The sequence below is a fragment of the Athene cunicularia genome (genome assembly GCF_003259725.1).
Source record: "Athene cunicularia isolate RWA chromosome 2 unlocalized genomic scaffold, athCun1 chr2_part1, whole genome shotgun sequence".
In the NCBI taxonomy this organism is placed as follows: Eukaryota; Metazoa; Chordata; class Aves; order Strigiformes; family Strigidae; genus Athene; species Athene cunicularia.
The window spans coordinates 13921926-13934807 of NW_020799095.1; the positions used below are offsets into that span (position 1 = coordinate 13921926).

At 38.0% G+C, this 12882-nt stretch overlaps 1 protein-coding gene across 5 annotated transcripts in view; it reads left to right on the forward strand.

Annotated features, from left to right (window-relative positions):
• The window catches only part of SATB1 (SATB homeobox 1), a 75505-nt gene extending 63353 nt beyond the window's left edge, over positions 1 to 12152 (forward strand). For 2 of the 5 annotated variants that reach the window (XM_026843103.1, XM_026843102.1), the window contains exons 10-12: positions 7009 to 7212; positions 7716 to 7811; positions 10444 to 10932. In XM_026843103.1, coding sequence (XP_026698904.1) covers positions 7009 to 7212; positions 7716 to 7811; positions 10444 to 10932 — 789 coding nt within the window. Of the gene's footprint in view, positions 1 to 7008; positions 7213 to 7715; positions 7812 to 10443 lie in introns of all 5 variants that reach the window. The other 3 variants (XM_026843101.1, XM_026843104.1, XM_026843105.1) reach the window with 3 other exon arrangements.
• Positions 12153 to 12882: the final 730 nt, after the last annotated feature.

Here is a 12882-nt window from a genome sequence, read left to right on the forward strand (position 1 = left end):
AACCAGAAATATCTGGAGATAAAGGACAGCTTCAGGTTTCAAACTTTCTCTGATTTAGGGGAATGCTCAAAGGCAAAGTCTGAAACTTAAGGCTGATTAGTGTAAATAAAATACTAAGGCAACAATCTTTCTGGAAACATTTACTATCACTTTAGGCCACGTCTCCAGAAGAGACATTTGTATTCTGGTATCGCTCCTCATCTTCTGGAACAGGCTGAAAACCAGCATTTGCTTCTTGAATTAAAGATACACATTTTTTTGAGAAAGACAGGGAAATCCCGAAGTAGCGAACATTCGCGGCAGTTTTTAAAATTTCTCGAAAGTATGTGCCTCACAGAAGTCAGAGCTTAAAATTACTTGAAAAATGTAAGCGAAACTGAAAAGATTTTCACTAACAAATGTGTTAGTAATCAAAAACTACTAAATCTGGTAGATTATTAGTTTTGGTAAAATTTTATAAAAATATCCAGTGGCCTTTCTTTTAGCAGACTTCAGTTCTGTGAAGCATTTTGGTCTATTCAGCTTTGCATAGGAGGTAATAAGGTCAATTTATGTATTTTAGGAAAGATAAACCTGCAGTCAGAATAAATTTTCCAGCAGTCAGGAAATTCCAGAAGAACATTTAAGGCTAAAAAGGACCTCTCTCATCATATAGGTTTGTTCCCATGTCTGAATCCACAGGTATTTCACCCAAAAAGAAGCCAGCTTTAAGTAATTTCAGCCTGAAAATGAATTTTGAATTAAATGCTCTGTTCTTACTCTGCAGTGGGTGTTCCCTGCTGTATTTTTTCTGGATAATACAATAGCAACGCAAACAACATTTCCCAGATAAATTAAAGCAATGTCCATTGTTACTTATTTGTTGTGTTTGTTTGTGCTGAAGTAACGTTTGTTTATTCTGCTTCTCAATGACATATGCGTGAGCTTACTGATTCAGAACTTTCTGAATTTTCAATCCTGTTGAACACTGAGAAATCTCAGTTGAAGGGTTTAATGCATTTTCCAATCAATGTGTAAGGGAAATTTGGCCTTATCAATTTAAATGCTGGAGATCCTTTCATTGCATTATGGAAGAATCTTCTCTAAGCAGAGATTATTCTTAAGAACTTCATAACATTTAAAGGTTAATATGTTAGGTAAAGAACAATATCTTAAGACAAACATTTTTATTACAGGACATGAAGGGATAGTTCTGATTAAATTACATGATTATTTGAATGGGAAAGAAGACAAAGTGCATCATTTCTTGCCCTCAACTTTAATGCCTTTAATCAAATAATGACCTTCTGGAAATAGTTAATTTTAAGCATTTGGAAAGATCAATACCACTTTGCCACCAAAAAATGGCCCAGATGATGAAATTTGATGTATTTAAAGTACCATTTCACCCTTTTAACCTAGTAAATAATTTAAAATGCTTTCAGTACTCCTTTGCTACCATTATGTATCTCATTCAAAGTATTATGACTTTTCCAAAAGCAACCTTTCTGTGCAGTGAGCAGTTTACAAGTTTAATACTAGGGACTGAGACTATATGCATATACTGTAGTGGTGATGTCGGCCTTTTCTCTTCTTTTCTATACATGGATTCTGTTTTGAAAAGAAGGGGAAACGTCTATGATGAACACAGCCATTTAGAACAAAAATGAGATTTGTAAAGCAAGTTGGATGGCTCTTGAAGGGGAAAAAGTCAATATTTAAAGTTTAGTCCATGTGTTCTTTCCCTTTGTTTTATCTGTAAGCTTTTGTGTTAAAGGTGAAGGATTTGGGTTTCTTAGACAATTAAGAGCCCATTTTACCAAGTGTAATTTCATATCTGTGTTCTATAAATTGGAGTGCCTTCAGCATTGTAAATAAAAAAAAAATTGCCCTCTATTAGCATGTTTGTGGGCAGATTAAAAACAGTCTTCATTAGCATAAGTAACACTTACAGATTCTTTTAAAAGTAGAAAATTATTTGCTGAATGATAAATTGCTAGCTTTATAGTTAGTTGCTGAAAATGTGCTCATTCAAAATGCCTACTTTAGTCTACAATACTCAATTTTTTTTTTAGTTAGAAGTACTGTTTAATGGATTATGTACTTAGTCTTTGTTCACAGTAGATGCTGAAATGCAATTCACACTTTCTGCTAAAATGTTTGTATCAAATACCTCCCTATTTAGACTGATTTCTTTTAACACCATATATTTTTATTATACTATATGCCCCAGAGAATGCTACAAAATAATCTTAGATATACTATAGCGAAGAAAAACTGTTCATATCTTAGCACTGATACTCTAAAATGTTTTGCCTTCTTAGCTTCGAATTACAGCTCTTCTAAAAAATGTTGGAGTCTTTGTTAGTTATTCTGTAAGAAATACTCAGCGTTTGGCAAACTATTATGACTGTAACAAATTCACCAAACAAAAGAGTTCAGTTGCTCCACCTTGAAGCCCTTTCTTCCCTGACTGGATGTGTTTGTTGCTGATTTGGAAAGCTTTGCCCAGAAAACATCTTTCATGATCGTAATGCAACACTCTTTGATCTAGTTAAGGTTGGTATAATTTGGGGTTTTTTTTAGTAAGAAAGATATCAGAATGCAAGAATAGTTTGTTAGAAACTCTATGTGAAAGAGCAGAAGATTTTATTTAAACACAGCACAGGTCAGACTGAATAAAATAGCATTTGGATACACAGATAAAATGCATAGATGCTTTCTTTAAAATAAGCATGCTCATGGGCCTTGCAGAGTCTAATGTTTGGCAGTTATCCTCTTTGCGCTTTTTCTGCAATAGTTTGGCAGTTCGGCTTTCACAGGTTTTTTTCCTCTAATGTCTTATGTTTCTTTACTAAATCCCTATCAGAAAACCAGACAGAAGACTCTTATTTATTTTAAATATCTTAGGTTTAGCATCTTTTTTTTTTTCACCATTTTCTTGCTTACTGTAGCAAGACCTTTGCAGATGGTACTTGGTTACTTGAAAGTGCATAACAGTATTTTCTTTGTAGCAGATGGATTTAAGACTTTTAGTTCCCAATAAATGTAGGTTTACAATACATAACTTTACAGGATTTGTGTTGTATATAACAGGTTTGAACATATTATCTCAGAATTCATCTGCATGGCATTTTCAGCTTATCCAGGGCCCATGCCAGTATTTTAAGTAATAGGGAGAGCATAGTGATTGATAGCAGCTAAAGGCGTGATTTTGAATAGAAACAAAGGTTTTAGAACAGAAGGTGTCAAATTAAACTTTGTCAGTTTGAAAAGTAGTAACATCCTGAAAGTTCTCCAAACATATTTACATGTGGCTAATGTTTATATTTTGCTTTGTACTCTCTTTATATTCAGTGTAATGTTGCCTGGCAAATTTACTCTGTTTTAAAATCAAGGTTGTTTCCAATGTCAGTGCAGAGTTTTGGGGGGTTTGCCTTGCTGCATAGATATATCAGCTTAATTATTTTAAGTCTGTTTTTTAAACAATGTACTATATATGCTGTATAAACTGGTTGTGATCTAATCTGAGTTGTAAATATTTCATTATTATTTTGTGGTCCTTTCCACTTCCCATAAGACTGTAAAGACAGAAAAGACCTAGTGGCCCAAGCCTTCCTTCAGAATAAATTGTTTGAACTAGACAGAAATTGCTGTAGACTTATATGAGTAGAAAGGGAAAAAAATCAGCCTTGTTATGTTCACTTGTAATGCAACTGCATCGACTACGGCAGTTCATACTTATTTAGATCAAGTGGAAAAAAACCTTACAAATTTTAATTCACCATTAGAATAGAAAAGTCTGTATGATTACTTTTCCTAAAATTCACAAAAAGCATTTCATACATTCTGATTGAGCTGACTTTTATGGATGAGCGTTATGTCATGTACGGAATTCTGAACTTGAATCTACACTAAATGCTTACGGTTTTGTTTATTTGTTTTGAACCAAAAGGAAGCATATTGGTATAAAGTTTTTAGTCTCTTAGGCAAGTAAACTCCTACAGCCTCTCTTACTGCCCAGTCACTACATCTTCTGAGAATATTTGTGAGATCAACTTTCATCAATATTTTCAAAAATAAACCATGAAGACCAAAAAATTGTTTCTATCCTCATAATTTGAGAAGTGTTCAGTTAGTTGTTTCCCTGTTGCTCATCATACATTTCATCAGAGTATGTCTACTTCTTTAAAAATGTGATGAATCCAGTGGGAAAGAGACATTTTGGTAGAATAGCAATCTATTGTGTGTACTGTGTCAGAAGCATCTGATTTCAGTATCTCAAAATCACTGCTTCCCTGAAAGCCTAGAAGAAACATGCTTCAGGTTACAATTCATCAAATTGTTTTTAGATAAGGAGTTAGAATTATTATTTCAGTGCAAAAAATGATAGAAAAAATACTGGAAATACAATGTTTAGCCATCAGTAATTAATGAAAATAAGGTCTGATCTGGTAAATATAGAAACAGAAATGACAGTAAGGGGAGGAGGAATTTGTTAACAAAAACTGTTATGAAATATGAGTGTAAAATATGATTCTTAGGAATTATTTTTAACACTGGACATTTAAAAAGAATTTCTACTGCCTTTTTTTTTTAAAAAAAGAAGCTGTGATTCACATGGTCACCAGACAAAATATGTGCAACTTCTAAATGCATGGTGCAATTTTTTTTCCAGTCTGTCTGTATACCTTAGAGAGGTGTCATGGGAGGGGACAGGTTGTCTTGTCTTTTTTTTACTTTCACTGAACTGCAAATGATAGTCAGCTCTGCTCCCTGTTTCACCACCGTTAGAAAGAGGACGAACAGTTTCTATGTGAAGCAATGCAGACTCCAGACAACCAAAGGACAATTGTTATGCTTCAAGGCAGGCTGGGTTTTTTTGCTTTAATTAAAAATTTTGTAACTGCATTTCAGTTAGAAGATCTAGATTTGTTTCACTTCATCTTCTTCTCTCCTCCATCCCAAAGTACCTACGCTTTCAGATTGCATCTCTTTTAACTCACTGCTGAAAACTAATACTGTCGTTGACCGTAATCCAGCACGTATCCCCATGGAAGCAAGGTGGGCAGGGAACTGCGAGCAACATGTTCATTTTGTTAGGGGCAGGGAGAGTTCATACGTTAACGTGCTAACACATTGCAGGGTGCCTTACGATGGGGGGGCAGAATCCACAGACCCTTCCTACTGTTTTAAAAACATGCCATACGATTCCAGCTGGGACAGGCTGTATGATATGTGCTCTATACGAAGGCATTCGGCCACATTTCCCAGTCAGCTTGCTAAACCTTGGGCAATACCCAGCATGCAGCCTTAGTGGTCAGGGTATGGGGTGCGCTCTATCCCCAGGGTGCTGGGGGCCGCTTCTGCTGCCACCGCTCTCCTCCCTCTCTCCTCTCTCCCTTGCACATCTAGCGAGTACCCGGCAGATTTTGGCCCCATTTAAATTTTTGCTTTCTCAGCTCTGCTACGACCATCTCCCTAACATTTGTCATTTTGATTATCTGTTTCTCGGGGGCTTTTTCTCCTGTGTCATTTGTTCAGTTTTCCACTTATATCCAAGAGAATATACTTCAAATTTTTATACACACCTCACTAAATATTTTCGTATACAATATGAATGCATTAAGATTATTTGTTTACTTTCACTTCTTCCTGTCGTGGCAATATTTTTACACTGCATTTATTAACTGTTTGCTAAAGATATGAATGTCTTCAGGAAAAAACATATCTATATTGTATCTATGTATCTATTGTATCTAGTAGTAAACTAGTCTGGATAAACCATTTTTCAACTACCAGTACATATAAAAAGGATCTAAAAGCTTTTGTACATTTATATTATTTGTTGATTCAATAAAACGTCACATTATCTTTCCTACAGCATTAAGAAATAAAATTGCATGGACCTAGTTTTGAAAACAGGTTCTTGAAGCTAAAAGAAATGAAGCATGCATGTTTTATACATGTAATATTTTGTTTCTAAATTTTAATATACCAGAAAATTTCTGGTGATGCGCATTGTCCTAGCTAGAGCATTTGCACTTTTCTTTTAAAACTACCAATGCGCAATTAAGAAAAAAAATCCTCAATTAAATTTTAAGAAGACATAAGGAAACAATTGTTAAATTTTCAAGACGATCGTGTATGTCTCTCTTAGAAGAAAATTAGCAACCGCTGCAGTTCTTGCAGGGGATTCTGTAGCCAGCTTTGTAGTATGTATCCCTAAACCACATCTGATTTAGAGTAGGTAAGCTCTTAGGCAACTTGCTGTCCTCTGATGCGAAAATGGTCTAAAGGGTATATCAGAAGCTTGAATATATCTTGCTCCCCCCCAAGCCCTAATAGTGTACGTAAAACTGGGTCTGTGAGAAAAATCCTGAAACTGATAGTCATCTGAAATAAGTTCACCTGCAGAGGTACCTCTACTTGTAACAGATAAGAAGAAGATATTACTTGACTGTGTCTAGTCAAAGGATTCCTGTCTTTTGAAAGGATGTTAGGGAGGTCCTCTAACTGCTGTGATTTACATTAGGCAGCCCTATATTCAAGGCAGATATTTGAAGTTCTTGCTTGTTTGCAGTGGTAGTAACAGGATTTTAAAAACTGCTCAGCAGATAATCTACCGGCTCCTGAAACACGGTGTTGATGCTCTCAGATGGGTGTAGCCATGCATAAAAGAAAATAGGCAGCAGAAAGAATATACTGGCATCAGTATAACCCCTGTCCTGCAGAGGGGAGCGTGTAGGGGATTCTGCCTTCATCAAGCAGTTTGTTTCTAAGCAAACAAACAACAGGACTGTGGTGCGGGACGAAGGAGAAGGTGCTTTCCAAAAAGCTGAAGCTTGGCGAGTGTCTGAAATAGCGCAACAGCCTCTTGGTGTATCAGTGTTTGCTTTAAGTGAAAGCCCTTTCCTACCTGGGGAGAGCATGAGAGAATGCAGCACCTCTAAAGTACGCATTTCACCCTCGTTTTGCCCCTCGTGAAGTGAGGAAAAAAACTAATGTTTTGCTGGTGTTATCTTCAAGGGGTGGCTCTGTGAGCTGTTACGTTGGAAAGAAGATCCCTCACCAGAGAACAGGACCCTCTGGGAGAATCTCTCCATGATCCGAAGGTTCCTCAGTCTTCCTCAGCCTGAACGCGATGCCATTTATGAACAAGAAAGCAATGCAGTTCATCACCATGGTGACAGGCCTTCCCACATTATCCATGTGCCAGCAGAACAGATTCAGGTTAGTTTACCTTGGCCAATCCCGCAGAGCGCTAAGTAAATAAAGCTTTAAACAGAGCAAAGGAAATTAGTGTTTCTTTCCTCCCGGCCAGGCTAAATGCAGGTCTCCTGGTATGAGATAAGAGCACGCTGCTGTCTGCCACCAGAGTTCAAAGGAGATCGTGCGACCACCCATGTTTTTTGTTTCAGTTCGGTGGCTTTTCACAAACACGTGTGGACGCGGTGGCGCAGCGGCACCTGTGTGCCGGGCAGGGTGAGCCTCCCTGCTGGCTGTCCCTGGCTAGACAGGTGTCAGGACCCAAAGGCAGAGGTGTTTGTCATCGACTGTCAAACACCTTACCAGCAAAGTGGGAGGAACTTGTTGCGCTGCTACTCAAAAGCTGAGCTCGAACCCTCAACAGTGGTGGCTCGCCCTGGGTAGGAGCGAAGGGAAGGGGATTCCTCATCCCACTTTAACCCCAGCCGAGGCTGGGGTGAGTCAATGTTTGTTTGTTTTTCCTTCAGAGCCCCTCTCCCACCACCCTTGGGAAAGGAGAGCATAGAGGCGCTTTCTTACCAGGCCTGCTGACCGCTGGACCTTGGCTGGGTGCTGCTCCGCAGGTGAGCTGGCACAAGGGCACCGTGTCAGGGAGAGAGAGGAGGGGATGCAGGACCCACGCCACGGGGCTTGGAGACAGCTGCCCTCCATGCTGGGGCAGCCCTGGCAGTGCCCCCTGCTCTGGGGGATGTGCCCACCCTTTGCTTGCACGGGCACCACGAGCCAGGGGCGTGGCTGGCTGTTTTGCTAAATATTGTAGCCCAGGTTGGCAGCGCGGACTGCTGTCTCTCGGAGCTGGGGACTTAAAGAGTCTCACGAAAGACCTGAGGTCAGCCTTTTAACTGCGCCCTCTTAAAGGGCAGATATTACCCTGTGCTTTCCCAACCTCAGCTGAAATCCCGGTGTATCGTTTGTATTGCCTATACAGAAAAATATTTACAAAGCTAGGAAGGATAGAGTTATCTCACAGCTAGAAACAACACGGGTGTATATTAAAGATAAAGCAAAGTGAATAAGACAATCCCTTAGGATATCAAGTACTAGAATAATTGTGAAAGCCTGGAAACTTGCTGTTTGATTTAGCAAAAAGAGAGAGAAAGATCTATATTAAGTAATAAAACAGCACTTGTTTGAAAATGTACATTGTTTTTAATAAAATTGCTTCTTAAGGGGATAAAAGGAGAAGCTTATGCACAGTATAAACATTCAACCACTATTCCACTTACTTAGATTTTCTTGCCTTGTTGATAAAAGTTGTGTGATTGATTTTGCAAATATTATTCACATAAGCAGTTGCATTGTAATCTCTTAATATGACTTGTAAGAGTAAGGATTGGGAGATCAGGCCTGAGTTTTGTCTCTGCTCTTCTACATGGCAGTTGTTGTAGATGTATAAATATGTATCCGAGACACAAGTTTTCAAACTGTATATATAAAGCCTCCTGTCTTGTAAGAATTTAATGTGCTGTGAGTAGTCGTGAATCTCTTTGGGATTGAAGCCTTGAATGGGACTGCTCACAGACCATAAAACATGAAAGCATGTGAACTGGGATGAGGCAAGAACCCTAATTCCACGAGAATTTCTGTCAGATTTTACAATGCGAAGATCACTTAAGGTAGTGGCTTCTAAAGCAGTGTTGAGACCTATGCGAAGTCTCCACAACCACGAGTGGCACTGCGAAGTGGACAGAATTGTAATTCCTCCAGTGTTTATAGTATTTGTACAGTATTCTGTGTTGCTTGGGGTCTGCAAGTGAGCTGCAACTGGAAGCTTGGAAACCACTACCAACACACAAAAAATTGTCGAAGAGAGTCTTGCAAAGGGAAATGAAATGTAGTGATAGCAACTGCTTGTTTTGCTGCTGTTGTTTTTTAATAATAACTGGTGGTTTGTACCATATGACAAGAAATTTGCTGATCCAAAATATCTTACTAACCAGTGCTTCCTGTGCTGTGAAGTGAAAGAATTGTCAACAAAAACACTATCTGATAAATTTACTTTTGATTTTAAACATGATCTTATAGTGTACTGTACTCCAGTGGTAGATGAGAAAAACATTTCTGTCCCAAGAGCTCACTGCCTCACCTTTTAAGAATGTTTCTGAATCCATACTTGCAAAATTTCATTTTAAGCTCTGGTTAATTATTTACATCATGATTTGCTTTATCTTATTCTTCTGATGTGCATACTGGCTCATTTTCATTGCCTGAGTTTTTGGAATGCATCATGTTCCCTTCTAATAATAATAGTGCAACTTATTTAGAGCTTTGCATCTTAGTGCTTTATAAATATTAACTAAATAATCCCCAGCACAAACACAGAAGCAGGTAAATATGTTTGTTCCCTGTGTATACGGTGGGATACTTGAACACAGGCAAGACAGACCCTCTCCAACACCACAGACAAGAGATGTCAGAGCCAGAAGGGGAAACACGGATTTCCTACCTCCAGTTCTCTTTGTCCTTGCTGAGGCTGGGTTTGACAGTGTGACATTAGGCGCTTCCAGCTAACATATTCCGTCGTAACGTTTGCAAGTGTGACGATACTTCAGTGCCTGCTAAGGTCAGATCAGCACTGGGATATTTCCTCACTTAGCCAAAATGCTCTCCTCCTCCTCCCTGATCCCCCCAGTCCCTTAGTCTAGCTGTTGCTAGAGATTTGCAGCCCTTGGTTTTGGGCAGCAGCTGCTGCTGCTGGCAGAGCTCCTGTGTGTTTGCCCTCATCTGGCACTTTTCTCACTTTGCCCTTGCTACAGTTCTGGCTAAGCTGGTCAAGTTAATCCTATACTATGTCACCTACTTAGCATTTTGTCTCATCTGCACTTGACTCGTGGAGCATGTTCATTAAAATTTGTCAGCTGAACCCCACCGATGTCACGTCATTGGCGCTTTCAGTCAGACAAAGCCAGAGTGTTCCCTCCACCTGTCTGTCCATATCCCACTGTCCCTTTATCCCCCACCTCTGCTCACATACAACAGACATGTGCAAGGTAATGCAGAGAGTTACTAACTTGTATTTTAATTCTGGTTCAGCAGTAATGGGCTTTTTTTTTTTTCCTTTTTGTTCTTTAAACTTAGTAAGCATTTATTGCAAATTGCATATTGCAATTTCCACCTCCCTCCCTGGATTTTTTGGTAACACAAAATGTGAGCAAGAATACATGTACAAAAAAAATGCTGTGCTTTGTCTTGCAGCAGCAGCAGCAGCAACAACAACAGCAACAACAGCAGCAGCAACAGCAACAGCAACCAGGCCCCAGACTACCCCCAAGGCAACCGACAGTAGCATCACCAGCTGAATCTGAGGATGAAAATCGTCAGAAACCCCGACCACGAACAAAGATTTCTGTTGAAGCCCTAGGGATCCTACAGAGTTTCATACAAGATGTAGGCCTGTATCCAGATGAAGAAGCAATCCAGACTCTCTCCGCTCAGCTTGACCTGCCCAAGTACACCATTATCAAGTTCTTTCAGAACCAGCGATATTATCTCAAGCACCATGGGAAGCTGAAAGACAATTCTGGTTTGGAGGTGGATGTTGCAGAGTACAAGGAGGAAGAGTTGCTCAAGGATTTAGAAGACAGCATCCAAGACAAAAATGCAAACACGCTTTTTTCTGTTAAACTAGAAGAAGAGTTATCGGTAGAAGGGAACACAGAGATTAATGCTGAATTGAAAGACTGATCTAAAAGTATTATTTTCTTTCAACAGTGCCGCTGGTATTTACTAATGAAATGAAAATTCCATCTTGCGTTCTGTCAAAAACCTTTATTATTCATTGTTTGGCCAATGAATCTTCCAAAACTTGCACAAAAGTTGAAAAAAAGGATAATGCAGACTGCACTAGATGTTTTACTCTGTTTTACAAACTGCTTCGCAGCAACAGATGAAGCGTTGAGGATTGTTTGATATTAATTTGTGTTCACTGGATACACTGTGAGTGTACCCAATAAGCATGATACCAGTGATTTTGATTCTGGAGCCTTCAGACAAGCATTACAACTTTTGTGATTTACTGTTTTTCGTTTTTGTTTTGTTCTTGGTTTTTAATTATTACTGTAGCACTCCACACTTGATCTTTGGAATCTCACATTTATTTAAAAAAATAAAATAAAAAGAGTTTGTTACTCTTGTTCTATTGTATGTTACAAAAGAACTATAGACTGTGGAATGCAGTTTAAAGATAACATATGCCAACAAATGCCTTGTATTATATGGCACTGCCGTAATTCAGATTTGTTTTCTTTTGGAAATAAAGGTCACTGTATTATTTTTTTTTTCCATTCTCATTGTTACATGGTTTTAAAGAAAATGAAAAAGAAAATGTGAAACACAATTTAGTCCTCATTATTTATTTGTAGATCCTGCAGCATCATGTTGTAATTAATTTTTTTGGAAGTTTCCGTTAAATGTAATATTGCTTCTCTTGTTACCATACTGATTTTTTTTTCTATTTATAAATGTATTTTGATGGGCAGTAAAACAAAGTGTCTTAAAAGTTTTAAATAGAGAAAATGTGCTTTACACAGTTGCCTATAAAAAGTGCTCTATGTTATCCAAGCAATTCATACTATAAGCTTCACTCTTATTGTTGTATGCAATTTTTACTATCATGCAAATAAGCTTAGGTAAATAAAACTAATAGATCACCTTAGAAACTTATGCAATTAATGTGAAAATAATTGATGTTTGCAATGTGTCTTCCTTTGGTTTACAATCAATTTTAAAGCTACAGCTGTATAAATTTTCTGTATAAAGGTGTATTTCTTTTTTATGAGTTTATTGCTATGAAAACACCAGTTATTTTGTTACAGCTGGCTGTTTTTATAAGTGTATCACAATTTTCTTTATGCAGAAATGTTCTGACTAGGAGTGGTTATTGACTGTAACTACACAATTAAAATTGTTTGTATGGTATGATATGGCAGGGTTTGTCTGCGTATGTGTATATCTGGGAGGAAGAACTTGTTCTTAGTGCACATTGTCCCTTCTTGCCACCACTTTGAAGATGACATTTCAATTGTTCTCTTTTAAAAGCACAGGCAGAATTTTTTAATCACCTTCTTAAAATTTGAATTTAGATAACATACTTCAAAGAGAAGCACAGTTTGGTTATGAAAATCATAACCTGTCTTTTCTTGGTTTAAAAACTTGCCTGCCCAACAGAGATAGCAGGATATTATTGAGTCAAAAGGCTATCAGGCATAAACATATTTACAGTTCCTGGCAGTAATGCACTTATAATGGATACAGCTGATTTTATTTTACACTAGAATTATGCTAACACTATTCCTTGCACTAATGTATAAACATAAAAAAAATCCATTAATAGTCACAAAGTAAATAGGAAAGATGGGCTTTGCACATAGCAGTCCCCTTCTAAGCAAGATTATTTTTAATGATCACTAATAAGGTCCTTGATAAAGCCATAACAATTGGTGAGCTCTGAATTTATGCAAGGCTCATGTCTAGGCTAGAGAGAAGTCCACAGCTGGAAGGTGTGAAGTACACACCATTGTTCTCTTTTTCTAGGAGAGAAAAAATTTACACCCCGTGCAATTCGGCCTTGAATAGAGCTCTTCAAAAATGACTAAAAGTTTGCAAAACTCTGGACGAGTTTCAAAGGCACAAGTT